The sequence below is a fragment of the Alosa pseudoharengus genome, unplaced genomic scaffold, assembly GCF_046254945.1.
Source record: "Alosa pseudoharengus isolate Yale_2024_CS ecotype anadromous, Long Island Sound unplaced genomic scaffold, YU_APseudo_1.1 YU_APseudo_1.1_scf_9, whole genome shotgun sequence".
Classification (NCBI taxonomy): domain Eukaryota; kingdom Metazoa; phylum Chordata; class Actinopteri; order Clupeiformes; family Clupeidae; genus Alosa; species Alosa pseudoharengus.
In genome coordinates, this window is record NW_027468881.1 from 36,054,245 (window position 1) to 36,071,743 (window position 17,499).

At 39.6% G+C, this 17,499-nt stretch overlaps 1 protein-coding gene across 1 annotated transcript; it reads right to left on the reverse strand.

The window, feature by feature from the left end:
- Window positions 1-4,133: 4,133 nt before the first annotated feature.
- On the reverse strand, window positions 4,134-10,815 carry LOC143114996 (mitogen-activated protein kinase 14A). The gene is made up of 12 exons (XM_076276833.1): window positions 10,604-10,815; window positions 10,032-10,161; window positions 9,541-9,599; window positions 8,861-8,972; window positions 8,741-8,770; window positions 7,654-7,701; window positions 7,340-7,454; window positions 6,113-6,184; window positions 5,748-5,827; window positions 5,125-5,203; window positions 4,624-4,797; window positions 4,134-4,458 (listed from the first exon to the last, which is right to left on the reverse strand). Exons 1-12 carry the CDS (start codon window positions 10,720-10,722, stop codon window positions 4,397-4,399), a joined length of 1,080 nt encoding a protein of 359 aa, XP_076132948.1. The 5' UTR covers window positions 10,723-10,815; the 3' UTR covers window positions 4,134-4,396.
- Between the last annotated feature and the right edge of the window lie 6,684 nt (window positions 10,816-17,499).

Below are 17,499 nucleotides of genomic sequence, written 5' to 3' on the forward strand. Positions count from 1 at the left end.
CAAATGCACACAAATAACAGAAATAGATTTTCACTCTTAAACTCTGTTGTTGGCAGTGTTAAGACCTGTTACTGTACACTTGTAGACAGACCCGTGTTGAAAGTGCCATATAGAAATCTGGTATGAAATAGTGCACATACGATTTTGCTACTTGTTCATCTTTGTTTTGACTCCGCTTCATGTCGTGTCTTTTCTTCTCCCTCAACACATTAGAAAGCTTGTGAAAATAAGAAGCTACCTAGGCACTCAAGTGAAAAACGTTTCACTTGTGGCTGCCTGTGTTTGCCATTGGTTAATTGATGATCTAATCATACCTGTCAACACTCCCATTTTTCCCGGGTTTCTCCCATATTTCAAGGTCATCTCCCAGCACCCTCCCGTTTTGTTATTTCTCCCGGAAAACTCCCGTAATTTGCATGGCCATCAAACTTCATTTTAAAATCATTGATGCTTTCAGGTTGCCAGATTGTGTATGAAATACACCCTATACACGATCACTTAGTTTCAATTTCAACCGTTTGGTCATAGGCTAAAACCTGGTAACCCAAAACCCAAATAAAGAAGCGGGTGCCAACTGCGCAGCCTGAGTCTCGTCGTAAGCAAGCGGGCTAGATGAACGGCCTACTCCAGAACTAGCTGTTGTGAAATTGTTGGGAATTTAATTGATTAACACATCACATAAACTGTTATTGAGTGTTGTTGATACACTGAACTTGTTCCCTCGGAACCAAATCTAACAGCAAGCAGCTTTGGAGTTTTGGAAGTAGGCTGCAGATAGGCAGCTGGTGGATACATAACTGGCATGCGTAAGGTAATGGTAAGGTAAAAGCAACGACCGAAATGCAGTGTTGAAACACGTGTATGAAACGTATTAAATATGCAAACACAGATCCGGTATAAACACTGACCCCCCCCCCCCAAAAAAAAGGTATGGATCTAATGTCTCACACTTGTTCACCCACTCATATTGATGTTTTAAACAGACTTGTCTCAGAGATTGTTCACTTCCTGACGAAGGCTTTTGACCTGAAACGCGTCAAAGTGTTTTTTAATATTGATCTGCCCATGAAATAGTCATTTTAAACTTTTTTCACTTGATGAGTGCCTAGGTATCTTCTTATTTTTACAATTGATCAAGCCCTCAACCTAAGAGCACCATCTCAACAACAAAGACTTATCGTTTAATAGCTTTTTTTACATTAGAAAGCTTCTTAGGTGAAATATAACACTAAAGTAATCCATATTATACATATTTCACCACCTTCCTAAAATAATGGCATAAGTCATTTTATTCAGGTTTTGTTTAGAAAACACAAAAAGGTTAACCAAAAATAGACTAGGTGCACGAAAGGCTCTTCCTGTAGGCTTATGTATTTCCGGTGAAGCGTTAACTTTGTTATAACGATATCTTCTGTTATATTCTGCTCCTTCACTCCAACACTGAATATTTTGTTTGCCCAATAACAACAATTTTAACACACGCATAAATCCTTCTTTTTCATAACCCATAACCTGCTGATTCCCTAGTGCAACACCCAACCGGGTCCGTGTAGACACTTATTACATTAACAACAGTGGCAGGTTCAAACACCTGGCTCCAACAAAAACAAACAAGCGCACAGAGTTTTTTTTGTGCATGTAGCCTATTGAATGATAGAATGATGGCAAAACAAATTGTCAAAAAATTACTCATGCCATTATTTTAGGAAGGTGACGATTTGCATATAACATATGGTTATGGTTATGGTTAGGTTATGGTATACTTTTGTCCAAAGCGAGATATCTGTGCTTAGTAATCATACGGAAGCAACATCAACAAGGGCCACATTGTAGTTGTGTCTGCCAGTCACTGGGCACAACAACCCCTCATAAATCAGTAAATTAAGATCAATAACAGTCAATTTAAATTCAAACCATTTAATTTCTGATTATTCCACATTGTTCAGTGCAGATGCTTTGTTATTGATACATTACAATTAACAAGTTATATCATGCTCTCATGTCCTTTTGTTACATGCATACGTTCACTGCTTAGAGAACAGTGACATCTTGTGGTTGTAACACATGAAAGAACAAACAGGTGACACATCTCTAAAAAAAGAACACTTGTAACATATTCTCTCTATATTGTGGCTGGCAAGTAAAGTCAGGTAAACAAGTGAATATAGCCATATGTTTCATATATCTTACTACTTGTAGCGAAGCTACTAGCTTAACTACATTTCTCAGTAGCTTGGTGGTAGCGTAGCTATTTTCTGAAGCAGACAGCTTTTCAATTTGTTTTTTGACCATGTAGAGCAGTAGCTTTTACAGAAGCTACATTTTCCAGAGCATTTGTGGAGCTCACAGTAGAACTTTCTTCTGGCCACCCATACATGCAAGTTCAGTTTCATTCTATGGATCTGACAAACATGACATTTGTCCAACTAAATCTGAGAAGAGACAGGCATTGGTCCTTTATTGCACTACATTGTCTGGGAAACATTAAGGCTATCTATACGGTGTAAATTTGTAAGACAAACTCATTTTTTATGGCAGAGCTGAAGCAACGAAATTGTGCTTGCAAAGATGTTGGTGGTAGAGTCTGGTTTCAACTGTGTGGTTATAAAATTGGCTGTCAATTTTTTTTGCATTAATTTTAACTTGCACATGGTAGAGATAAACTGACTGGGTAGCCTAATTGTACTTATACATGTCAGCCAAGTATAATTAAACTGGGATAATCAAGTGAAGGTGAAACCTTTACAGGCAAAAATCCACCAAACAATGAAGATGCAAACATGCATGCACGCACAGTTACATAGTGTATTCCTTTGCTATTGCACTTCAAATATAGTTAAGGAGTTTTGAGTTAGCTTGCAGTTGATCCTGCAAGCTTAATGCAATTTGAGCATGCCCATGTACCCAATGCACTCTCTCTCAGTACCTGCCTTTTTGTGGACTCTTTTTTCCCCAAATTGATTTTGGAGCTGTGAGAGTAATCAACAAGGGTTATTGTATTTGAACTGAACATATGTTATAGCCTACATGTGTAAATAAAGGTAAGTTACTGTATCTGTTTGGCTAAGTTACCTTGGCTGGTAACACTTTATTTTAATGTGTCGCTGTTACAGTGTACCTACCTAATTAGGTACAGTGGTACAACCTGTGTAACAACATGTACTATCAGGTACTATCATTGTACTTGCATTATGTATTTGTGGGTACCTACATATAGTTGTTACATTGTAATACTGAGTGCTTTTACAAAATTTTGCCAATTTGCCTAAACTTTTATCAGAGGCAAAGAGCTGACCTGAGACCTGCTGGATGGGGTAAATCTGGTCATGATAGATTTGATATGCAAACCATTCTTAGCTCCAGGGCCTCATTGTCTTCATTGTACATGTAACAGCTGTGCTGCTACAACCTTGTTACTCTTTGATACAGTGGAATAAACCCATTAAAATGAAGTGTAACAGTTAAGTACTTACAATTACATATTACATGTATGTTGTGTCATTGGTGTCTTGGAACATGTCTGCCATTACCCTACATAGCACATGTATCAACTGTGTTGGTACACATGTATTAATCTTTTGATACAGTGGAATAAACCCATTAAAATAAAGTGACCAATTAAGTACTTACATGTACATATTATATACATCCTGTCATTGATGTCATGCATTCTGTAATTGACGTGTTGAAACGTGTCTGCTGTTACACCACACAGTACATGTGAATTAGTAGACCTGTTTCAAGACATCGAAGACACAACATACATGTCATATGTACATGTAAGTAATTAACTGGTACACTTAATAGGTTTATTCCACTGTATCGAAGAGTAACAAGGTTGTAGCAGCACAGCTGTTACATGTACACTGAAGACAATGAGGCCTTGACTGGAGCTAAGAATGGTTTGTATATCAAATCTATCATGACCAGATTTACCCCATCTAGCAGGTCTCAGGTCAGCTCTTTGCCTCTGATGAAAATTTAGGCAAACTGGCAAAGTTTTGTAAAAGCACTCAGTATTACAATGTAACAACTATATGTAGGTACCTACAAATACATAATGCAAGTACAATGATAGTACCTGATAGTACATGTTGTTACACAGGTTGTACCACTGTACCTAATTAGGTAGGTACACTGTAACAGCGACACATTAAAATAAAGTGTTACCTAAAAATACAAAGTAGCAAGTAGTATACAAAGTAGATTTCAAACTGATGGACTCAAGAGACCCATGTGTGTATGCTTCATAATGTTTTACAGCATTTCAAGAGGTGAGATATAAAACATAACAGTAATAGACTGACATAATCTAGAAACTGTACTGTGTTCCATAAACCCATCCTGAAAACAAAAATAGACCTAACCTATTAAAAACTGCAGCCGTACTGTGGTGCTATGTTGCGGTCTCCCTGGGGTTGTTGGGGTCAAAGGTCATTATGTCCATGTGGATAAGACCTGAAAATCCATCATGCATACATAACCATGAAACACATAAAAATGACAATTTCTAATAATCCTACACATACATACATACATTAAATTGTGGTTTGCCTAAGAGTAAGTCTGAGTGTTATAGTGTAATATAATCTTACTGAGTGTTATAGTGTAATATAATCTTACTCTTCCATTCGCTTGTGTCCAACTCCAGGCTCTCAAACGAGTCATCATATGGGAGGGACTCCGGCTCGGTCTCAGGGTCATGGAACTCCGACAGGTAAGGGTGGGAGAGGCCCTCTGCAACAGTCATCCTGGCCTCGGGGTCCAGCAGCAACATGGCCTCCAGCATGTCCACCGCTAGAGAGAAAAAGAGAGGGGGGGGGAGGCAGAATGAAGTGAGAAAGGAAGAGAGTGGCCTTGAGGAAAAAATCCAAGAAGGTTCTTCATCATAAACATCTCAACTTTACTCAGTGAAGGAACCCTGTGTCTATTCATGGTATTTTGAGTCCTGAATCTGGTGTGTGCATGTTCCAATGACAACTATCAACTAACATAACCGACATAGGCCTACAACTGTACAGATCTAGCTATCTACTGGAATGACCAAAAGACCCACATTTTGTGAAACTGCTTTTCGCACACAGTTGGGAACAATTATGATTATGACCGAAAGTTCTGACTAACCTTTAGCATCCATGGAGGGGAAGACCTCCCTGAAGTCTTTCTTCTTTTGAAGGGGTAAGGACTGCACATATGAGCGTGCCTGCATGTTTATAACAGAAAGGATGGTTCTATCAATGTATGATACATGCATCAACCCACCCATCATTAAACCCTGAAGTGACTAATATTAGAGCAAGAGCTATTGTGTTGACATTTTTGTAGATTCAAACTTGGTTTTAAAATCTTTTCCACAATTGTAAACCTAACTACTAATAAACGTATATGTAATAAATAAAAATATAAATTGAGGGAAAGGGGCAAAAAGAGAAAGATGAAAAAATTATACATTAAGTTCCAAATCTTTAAATTACCAATGAAATGGATTACTCCAAAAATGTTACAATAGGGATTATATTTTAAGGATATTAATATATTCTGGCAATTCACAGATCATATGTTATGAAACACTTTACAACAATTGAGCAATACGGTGAAGATGAGTGAGGTCCATAAAAGATAACTGTGAAGTAAATCCTAATAAGTGTAATCAACATTAATCAGATCTACTGTATTGTGTTACTAATCTCAGGAGAGCTTCTACACATGCATGTATCTGCTGCCCACTGAACAGTAAGGAAGAGTACATCTTCACTCTGCATCTTTTGGATCAGGGAGGGCTGAGGGGTTCCTGTCATTCTCAGGATCTTCTTCAGCTGATCAATGCCTGAGTGTGGATGTCAAGGAGGACAAAGCACTGACACACGTAAGTACATGAACACATGCACACACATGCATACATAGGCTAAACGGTGCTCTATGACGCCAGTAAGCATCCTTGAGATTGTGCTCATACATGTACGCACACGGGCACACGCACACTAACACACACACACACACACGCACACGCACACGCACACGCACACGCACACGCACACGCACACACACCAGGTTTATGTGTATCTATACTGTATGCTTCTGTCAGTGTGATGCAAGACAAGTTAAAGGATACTATCGCTGCCAGGAAAGAGCACCTGGCCAGTGATCATCTCAGCCAGAATGCACGCTGCAGACCACACGTCCACTGTACAGAAGGAGCCACCGTGAAACAACATGAGATGGGTATGACTAGCAGCACGGTCAGAGAAACAACATGAGATGGGTATGACTAGCAGCACGGTCAGAGAAACAACATGAGATGGGTATGACTAGCAGCACGGTCAGAGAAACAACATGAGATGGGTATGACTAGCAGCACGGTCAGAGAAACAACATGAGATGGGTATGACTGGCAGCACGGTCAGAGAAACAACATGAGATGGGTACAACTGGCAGCACGGTCAGAGAAACAACATGAGATGGGTACAACTGGCAGCACAGTCAGAGAAACAACATGAGATGGGTACAACTGGCAGCGCGGTCAGAGAAAGAACATGAGATGGGTATGACTGGCAGAACAGTCAGAGAAACAACATGAGATGGGTATGACTGGCAGCACGGTCAGAGAAACATTTTTGCAAGAAAGTGACATTTAAAGTCACACTTTAAATTTGCCACAGTACCACAATTGCAACAGGTGTGACTTCTTTTACCTTCCGAGGTTTTTCTGTCTATAGCACCATCCTCACCAATGTTCACTAATAATAATATGTGTGTGTTAAGGAAACTAGAACAGCAACAAAGATTTATGATATCAAAACATAAGGTTGTCAGGGCAACGTTTCTTTAACACGTAAGTAGAAATGCAACAAATGTGAACAAACTATTTCCATCTACTTTAATCATTATACCTAGGTAAATCAAGAGTTAATCAACTCCCTGTAGAGAACCTATTTTTATGTCCATCAGAAGATCATATGCTCTTTTCAAGTATTTCCAGTAAGGATTTCTTATTCGAATGGTCAAAATGTGCAGTAAAACGTGGAATGGAAACCCAGTGACATTCTCTCTCCAATTCACACAGCCAGGATTGTGCATGAGCATGAACTTATTTAAAGCATACTGGACAGACAGCGAGGAGCAATGTGCTGACTGTCACACAAATGTATTGGCTCATAGGCCGCGCCTCTAAATGCTCAAACTGACACACTTTAAGACATGCTAGGAACATTTCACTTACGAAGCTGTAATGTAATGTTGTCAAAAGAACATCAGATTATTTTTTTTTACTAAAAATGAACTAGAATGAAAAGGAAATAAATCCTTCAACAGAATGGTGTCAATGGGCCTCAGCTCTCACCTGATTGACTGTAGTGCATCCAGTTGAAGATGACCTCTGGAGCCCTATACCAGCGTGTCACCACATACCCGGTCATCTCAGTCTCTGTGTGGCGAGCCAAACCAAAATCCAGGATCTACCAAAGGAGGGAATGAATAGGCATTCATGAATACAAAACACTTTTCAATATATTCAAAACTTATTTAAGTCCTGGGATTTGCTTCACTATAATAATACACTCTATTACAACACCATTTGTGTATTAGTATACTAATTACCATGATACACCCTGTTAGGTAATATTATATTCAACCACTGTCCTCTCAGAATTTTACCTTTAATTCACAATTTTCATCGACAGCCAGGTTACCAGGTTTGAGATCCTATAAGACAAGCATTTTATATTTGCGTCTGCATAACAAAATATTACGTTTTCCATTACAACCAAAAAAGTTGGGACGGTAGGTAAAACGTGAATATAAACACTATTTGATAATCCTGTATATCCATAATTAGTTGCAAAAAGAACATAGACAACATATCATAATTATGTCAAAAACGGGAACAAGTTGCATAATGCTAAAGAAAACACAAAGACATTTCACAACTAACACGGTTTACTGGCACCATGATTGGCTATAAAAATAGAATTCCAGAGAGGCAGAATCTCTAAGAAGTAGAGATGTGGAGGTATTCATCACTCTGTATAAAACCGTGTGGGCAAATAATACAACAACACTGTACGAATAATGCTCCTCAAAGTATAATGGCGAAGAATTTCCAGGACCTCTGGGCCTCAGATGGCTCTGCATTGAAAACAGACTTGTTTCTGCTATGAAGCTTATTGCACGGGCTCAGGAAAACTTTGACAACCATTGTCTATGAACAGAGTTTGGGGCTCCATCCACAAATACTGATCTGGGCCTGAGCTCATTTCAGCGGAAAGTGAAAACTGTCCAGTGATTAGACCAGCAAAAGTTTTTTTTTTTTTTTTTAAATCATGGACCCTGCATCCTTCGGGGCTAAAGAGGAGAGAGACCATCCAACTTGTTATTAGTGTACACAGTTCAAAAGCCAGCATCTATGATGGTTTAAGGGGGTAATAGTGCCTCCGGCATTGGTAGTTTGCACATCTTGAAAGGCAAAATTAACGCTGAATGATATTTTCTAGTTTTGACCAACATATGCTGCAATCCAGATAGTGTCTCTGTTTCAACACCTGATGTGCTGTGTTTGCGCTATTCTCTCTATTGAATATACAGTGTGGTTTAGATGTTTTACAATCATGGTTTTGTTTTTATTTCAATTTTACACAGCGTCCCAACTTTTTTGGAAATGGGGTCGTACAGCATGAACATACCAGAAATCTCAGACATAATATGCACAACATTTGAAGATTCTGGATTGCTTTTAAAAACTCACCCGATGGATAATTCCAGCTGAATGGATGTACTGAAGAAAAACAACAATTACAAGTCACTGGCACATATTTCCCATTGATCAAAATTTGTGAGAAACATCAGTAACAGGCAATGGGCAGACCTTTAGCCCCCGTAGTATTTGGTAGAATAGATAGATGATAATTCGGTCTGTCAGTCTCTTTCTCTTCATGATGTGACTAAGGTCCTGGGCCACAAAGGGCATTACCATGTAACTGTGATAGAAATAATATACATACATTTCAACAACAAACACAAACATTTACGACATGCAAAACACAACACAAAATGTAAATAAACCACATTCCAATTCACACTGTGAATGATTTATTCCAGTTCACACTAACATGCTGATAGGAGCTTATCTTCAGAGAATAGCAGTGAATGTGCAGAGACTTGTAAGGTCAGCCCCATTACATAACTACTGATAATGAAGTGAAGGAGGTTAAGTTATCCATTAAGTCTCAAGACAGCTCAAGCAAAAAAGTGAGAAACAATGTTTCAAAATGTTACAGTAAAAGCCTATGGTATTTTATGGTCTGGGCCATTATGGATCAAATTATACAAAATATACATATCAATGTGCACACACATTAATGTATCATTGATATGTAAACACACAGACACACACACGCAGACACATAGACACACACACACACACACACACACACACACACACACACACACACACACACAGATTTCGACCTGACCCAGTTTGTATAGCTTGTCTCAACAAGCTGGGAATTTTAGCACAGGAATGCACTTTTCCAAGACCCTACTCACAAAGTTTGGAACTTCTCCAGTGTGGAATCAGGTGTGAAGATATTCAAGAGGGAGATCACCTTTAAGGAACCAAAACACAATAGCAAATGAAATGTTGGTCTGAAGCCAAAATAAATATACTGATTACTTATTATGAGCCACTGACTCTGTCTTACAGTAATACAAGCATTACTCATGTTCTAAGTAGACTGCATCTTCTATAGTAGGCTATATGTCTACAATTAGAGCCCTCATTTGAGACTGTGATTAAGGATAACGGGACAGTAAGTCAATAATGTCATTCATTTATGAAGCGTATGGCAACACAAACTAATAAGGGTAAACACTTCTTCAACCAAAATACAAGAACAGGTTTGGTAAGTATTGTATGGTGGTCAAAAACAACGCCCCCTGCTTCCTTTTATTAGCTCGTGGCTAAAGTACAATTTAATTTTTAAACATATGAGCTGTCAAACAGGGAGCAACATATTTGCAAAAATCTTAGAACTTACGTTGTCATGTTGGATATGTCTGAGCAGTCTGACTTCACGGTAAGCCCTTTTTGCAAAAATCAATGATTCAAATGGACGATAAAGCTTCTTTATGGCCACCTTTTCTTTGGTCTTCTGGTCAATAGCAGAACTAAATACATACAATAACACACAATAATAACAAAATAAGAAAAAATGAATAACACAATAATACAACATTGGCAGAGTAAAACCTCTGAAATTATGTTTGCTTGATGGCATGGTTCTCATGTCCTCCAATAAACTGCATCTCCTGAATGTTAAAAGCACAGTTCAGCTCTAAAGAATGTCTGCATATTTCAGATACCACAGCTACTGGGCATAGATTTCTTTCTTATCTCAAAGTCTGTAGCAAATACTAATTACTGTAATAGTAATTGTCTGAAACTGATTAACTTTGCAACTATCTCAAAGAAATAAAACGTGAAATTTGAATGACTTAGGCTACAGTCATACCACTGCATTTCTGCCGAGGGATCTATTTGTGTTTACGATTTCAGCTAGAATTTCTCAAGAAGTCTACACATGCCAGTCGACACTGGGTCTGTTCTTACCACACCGTCCCATATGCACCGGACCCAATGGATTGTAAAGACGTGTATCTCTCTGGGACATCCCAAGTTGTTTTCTGAATCTCAAATATGTGAAAGCCCGCTTTCCCAGGGGATGACATCGTTTTAATCCAGCTCTCCTCTGGAGTTACGGCACAATCAGTATTCTTCCAGTATAGCCTGCTCTCCCGTGACTTGACTTTGCCCCAGGTGAGCAAAAGCGCACGGGCTACACGCAGAGGCCCACCTCCCGGCGCACCTTTACCTGTCACGTGGTTAGACTGACGTTGAACAAGTGTTGGACATTGGACAAGGGGTAAATCAAAGGAAATTAAATTGCGATGGGTCGGCCATAGTTTGGGTGATCTACGCATTTAAGCGATTTTTGTGAATGGTGCTTATCAAAATAGAGATTGTGGCGATATGTTCGATGTTTACAATCACCATTCGTTTCAGTTGTTCTTTAATTCGTTAATTATTCATGAGCGGCGGTATAAGAATATCCTAAATAGGCCGATGCGCACATGCGAATAGCCTAGCCTACCCTAAATGGAATTGTCATTGTAAAGCACGTGTTGCATGATTGATATATCATTTATCAGTAGCCTAGATCCATGCTTAGTGCCAATTCTGATGAGATGTAGGTCTACTGTGCAACAACCTGATAGGTTTGTTGTATGATGACCAGTTGTATGATGCTTGTTGATCTGAAATTGATGATGGACACTCAATGTGATTCCATTCTTGTGCGTAAGATGGCAGTGCAAACAACAATTCCACCATCGCGGATAGCCTACTTGGCATTTCTGGGGAAAGGGCTGACAGAAATCAGAAGGCAATCAATTTGGCATGCCATGCACCGTTGATAAGCTACCGATGATCTTGGTAAGATCAATAAAAGTTGTATGACTGCAGTGGTTTGACATTTCATTTCAGAAGATACGGTATAAGGTAGGCTAATGCAAATAAAGTGCACCCACTGTTATGTTTTGTCTGACTCATCTAGCATAGGCCTGCCCTGCAGTGCACAATTCTGAATATGTGACAATGAAGTAGCCTAGCAGGGGACTTCAGTTATTCTGTTATTCCTTGCTTATTTGTTGGCTTAGGCCTAATTGTTATTTTTTGAAGAATATGGCTATAGGCCAAATGAATAAGTAGGCTATCCCAATAATGGGACAATGAAGGCGGGGCTATTTTCAATCACGTAAGGTTCTTTTTCAGGCCATCTTTGAAATCTTTATGCTCCTCTTGGGGTAGTTTCATTAATTAGGCTACCCAGTACTGCTTTTAACTGATTAAGAGATTAGTTAGCCTATGTCTAAGTGATTAATTTGGCAGTGCATTCTTGTTTACGTTTAGGATTTAAAATGCCAAATGTAAGATAGGCTATAAAGAAATTAGTCCACGTGCACAGGCATATGCCAAGAACACTCTGAAAACTATTCAGGATTACATATACGACTGGCGGACCACTGTCGGCCCACTTGAGGCAGATTTTGCGGTCCGCTGGCGTTTTGCTCATCGGTTCTTTGGCGGTCCACTGGCGTGTTTGCCGACAAAGGCCCCAATATTTTGCCACTATTGGTCTAAAATTATTAATTACATTTATTCAGTTATACTTCATCCATCATTTTAAGAACATTTCATGTCTTGCCTTAATATTGATGACAAGTTAAATTTAAAGAGATGGTGGTCCAAAGGCAGACCACAAGCGCACGCCATCAGCAGTCCGCTATCTACCGATATGATTTTGCTATCTGGGATATCATGATATAATGGACATCTCTTCAAACCTGTAACTGTGAATAAGACTCAAATAAACTATAGGGTATCTGGAGAAGTGAAACCTGTCTTTTCTTTAAAATATATTTGTTTATGTTAGCCTGCTTTGAAAATAGGAATTTGCAGTGAAAGAAAAAGGGACCTATTGATTTAGTTTACGCTGGTGAGTGGTAGCCTAGTTGTCGAAGTAGTCCACTGAAATGACCCTGCCCCTTTTTCATCACACACAAGGCTGGTAGCTCGGAGCGCGAGGACTCCCTTGGTATCCTATTGCCGCTCGTCGTGAAACCTCAACCGACATTTCTTAGGAATAACACGGTTTCCATTACCTTAATTTTGAACAGTTATAGAAAACCATAAAGTACTTGATCCGTAGCCTATATAGTACGTAGGCTATTTTCAAGTACTCCAGGCGACAGACTAAAGAACTTGACACTTTATAGAGTAAACACGTGCGCTTGGCAAAGTCCTCTCATCACATTGATGTGGATTTTTCAATTCATCGAAGAAAGTCTGTGAATATATATTTCCTTGGGTGTTCAGGAATTTGCCTTTTCCTGGGATAAGTGATCATAACGGTCCCTGTTATCCGTGGAGTAGGTGTGGCAGAGGTGTGTGACTGAACCTACTGCTGCTGTTTGTCCAAGGCTGAAAACATCGGGAAAGTTTCATCAGGGTAAGATATGTTATAGCTAAAAACCCTTTAAAAGCACAAAGGTGATACAATTTCATAAGCAGGCGAGTTAATATAGTGAATGGAGCTTGTATTGGCTACTCTGTAATGAGGTATGAATCTTGTGTAAAACTACAATTTTGAAGGCGCTGTTTTGACGTTATAGTCGTTTGGATGTCTCTAGCCTTCTAAAATCCGTCTCTCATAAGCCAGCCACCTGATTGCAGATGTAAAAGGACAAAGAATTAGCCTACACGTCTATGCTACTGTATGAACCCTGCAGTCAAACATATGTGTTATGAGGTCTTTGGCAACTTTTGAGGTTGGGATATTAGAGAAATTATAGGCCTAGCTGTAACTTTTAGGAATTATTTGCGCAGTTCATGTTTGGAGGACGTACAGCATCATTACATGTGTTGTGTGAAATCTGTAAACTATTGCAAGAATAAGAATATCTGACCCTAGGGCTAAGACCATTGACACTGATTATGATTCATAAATACCTTCTGCAAGGAAACATGAACATAAAGAGTTCCAGGTTTGATACTGTTCTCCAGTTATGTAGACTGCTTGATGGCTTTACCTGGCTTTCATTATGACAATCTATAGGTAGCCATCTATCTGCACCTTATTCAAAAGGAACAACACACACAGTGAGAGCAGTGCTGTAAGACAATAAGTAATCCACTTAATTAAAAATGCCAATGTTTTAAATGCTCATTAAATTGATATTGATTTATACTACTTGGCTAGGACAGTTGTCTTGATAATATATATGGGTGTTTGATAAAAACAAACAGCTCCCGTTCTCCTGTGCATCCGTGTTGGGAATCAAAAGATTACCCTGCAGTGCATGTCAGTATTTTTGCAAGATCATATGGTATGTATCCAGCTGTCTGCTGCCAAAGGAGTCCTTTGTATGAGCTCTGCTACTATTTAGCAAAGGGTGCCTGCAATCCTTATTCTTTCCCACCCACACCCCATTCTGCCTATTTTTACTTTCTTGATCTTCCCGGCACTTTGAACGCAGATTCAGTGTCCAAAGAAAAACTAGAGACCACACTGAAACATATTTACTCCACAAGTGAGGTAAAATAAACAGTAATCCACCTTCACCATTGAATGGTGAAATGTTTGGTGAAATATTTAATATTGGTGGTTGATTCATGTGCTTCTTTTCTGATTGGCATAAAATGAAACTCAAGCCTAGATGAACACAGATCGTCTGCATTTGACAGTAAGGTCCCAACCTACTCAATCTGCTATAAGTTATTGTTTAAGTATGTTTTAAGTGGTGTCATTGTCTTAATGTGTGTGTCTGTGTGTGTGTATGTCTCTCTCTCTTTCTCTTTCTCTTTCTCTCTACCTCTGTCTGTGTGTGTGTGTGTGTGTGTGTGTGTGTGTGTGTGTGTGTGCATGCTTGAATTGACCATGGTTACTCTTGTTAGACTATTAATAAGAGGTTGCTGTTTTGGTGCCAGCTCTTTTAGATGTAATTGTGATAGTATGTCACTGACACATCACGTTTTTGTTAGAGCTGGTAGACTGCAGCTTTATGTTTTAAATGTACACTTGAGTTAGTTTGTTTCTGTGACCAGCAGGTGACCCACTGAGGAATGAATGAGATATCTTTCAATACTGCACTGCACACAGTCTTTTGGAAGAATGAAACACCTGGTCCACAATATGCATTAAAATGTGCGGTTTCAATTCCTCTTCATCAGGAATCGATACTAGAAAGAGTGAAATAGACCAGATTTAAAAAGGTTACAATAATGTGTTGGTTGGTAAAGACCAAAGGCTAGCCATGAGGGTGACATGAAGTTTCCTGTTGCTAATTCTTGTTCTGTGGCCTTTTGGTGTGGTGTTGTGAGGCTGGGTTATGAAAGAAAGTATTTTTCTGACCAAGGTTAGGCTCTAAGTGTACAGTATGACAGGGTAGTGTTTATGAAACGCTTTATGAAGCACAGCTAGAAAAATTGGAGGATTGGAGGCAACGCCAGAATCTAGACTGGTAAGCTCTGGACAGACCATGCGCTCGATTTATGATGATGACATTAAACAATGAATTATTATGAGATACAAGAAAAACAGTACAGTGATTTGTAACTAAGTTGATGCTTATTGTATTCTTATTACCCCAAGTAAAGGTAGATTTGAAGACAGCACTAAACAATACTAAAAAAGCTGGAAAGCAACCATACATGTAGTTTTCAATAATTTCAATTTTCTTAATTTGACTGTCATAAACACAGATGATTGTAATTGTTGTTATGTCAATGTTTTGTTGGTCTGTTGGAGTTAAAGGGTAGAGAATGTAAGAGAGCTCTTGCGATATCAGAGTTCAGCCTGGCTTCACAGCAGTTAGGAGGTGACAGGACCTCCCCTGTTTAAGTAATTTAGAACTGCATCCTACCATCCTTTTAGATAATGATTTAATGAAGCATTTTACTTAATGAGATGGAGACAAATGAGAGAGAGAAAGAGAGAGAGAGAGAGAGAGAGAAAGCAGCACTGCCTTCCTATGGGCTGTAACTGCTCTGGCACATAAAGAAGTGGTACATTGTAGGAGTGGTGTGTGGTTTAATTCATTCTGTGCACACAACCCTCAGGTTTCTGGTAATGTAGGATGACAGATCAATTTGAATTGTTATGCGCTGACAATAAGCATATGTGAAAAATAAAAATAAAACAATAATAATGTTTGCCAATATACTTGTAGTGTTGGATATATGGGAAGATGTAGAACCTCAGTTTGGTACCATGGGTGCTTTGTTAGTTACACCTTCGCCTTTGTTAGATAAATCAGTGTTTTACTATAGAATGAAAGGTTAAGGGGAAACAAATAAAAAAAAAAACATATTTCACTGAACTACTGGAAAAGATATACTACTGTATGTGAATCATGTAGGAGTCGCAGAATTCAAATTTGTGCATACTGAATCACTATTACACATTTTATCATAATGATCACTATCACACATTTTCATGTTTTTGGAATGAGTCACTCCAGGAGCAGCTGTTGGCCATGGTGAATTCATGACCTGTATGTGGGGGCAGCATGGCATAGTAAGCGAGCACCAAGACGCTCCCTTAGGGGTCGGCAGCACTGTGGCTGCGCCTCTTTAAACATGACACCATTTAGTTCTCTCAGTGGAGAGAATGAGACTTAGTGGGTTGCAGGATGCAGGACGTTTGGGTGGTCCATGAACCTCTGTCCGCTATGAGTGACTACTCAATATGCTGTTCCACATTTCTGGATTTTTTTTTTTTTTAATCAAATTTGACTAGAAATCAAAATATAGGTAATTCCTGAACACTGAATTGTGGAATTTGCAGAGAAGCAGCCTCGTGGCCTGGTGGGCGCTGTGCATGTTCTTCTGAGATCCCCTGTGCTCACTGGCGCGGCATTAAGCTCACCCTGGATGTGCAGTTCATTAGGCACGGTCCCACATGTGAAGGCCATGCATACCTCGCCTTTCTTCCCCTCTGCGGTGGGGCTCCCAGCTCACCCACTGGTGCTCGCAGCCCTCTGGCCTGCCTGTTCGGAGCAGCTTGGCCTTCCCCTGGTGTAAAACCTGGGACAAACCTGGGACAAACCTCCTGTGTGTGCTTCCCTCGGTCCTCTGGGTCCTCTCCATAAATAACTTCTTTTCATTAGTGTCAGACTTAAGTGTTGTGCTTACCAAGAATAAGCTTTTACACCAGTGCTGGTCCGCTGGCTGTGAGCTGGTTAGCACAGCTGGGGGGCGGGGTATGTGCGGGTGGTGGTTGGTGAGTGGTTGAACAGTCCTTGTGTGTGTGTGTGTGTGTCCTTGTGTGTGTGTGTCCTTGTGTGAGTGTGTGTGTGTGTGTGTGTGTGAGAGAGAGAGAGAGTTAGGGGGTGGGGGCTGAGGGGTGGGCCTGCTCATTCCTTGCATTCGCCTCTGCTTTCTCGCCTTCTTGGACTCAGGTAATCTACAGAACTAGCGGCTGTTTCATAGGACCTCGAGGAAAATGGTTTGGCTTGGTTAACTTATGACTTACTTAGTGTGGTAACAAACACACCCATACTAGCCCAGCACACACACTCACTCACACACACACACACACACACACACACACACACACACTCAAACTCACACACACATACATACACGGTATTCATGGTGTTAGATCACACCACGTGCAGACAGTTGTTTGGCTAAAAATACATTAGCAAACATGGCAAACATGCCCACAAACGCAAGTGGAACCTGCTCTAATTCAAAACTTTTCTTTCCCCACTGTTGAAGTGAAGTGCTGTCTGTGCATGTAAGTAATCTAAAGTAATGTAAAGAAAATCCCTCTTTGTTTTTAAAATAAACACACAAAAATGAATCTGTGATAAAATATTACAAATTTAAAACAAGGAAGGCGAATCACTCACAACTTAAACTTAAAGTCATTTTCATCAGAAAAT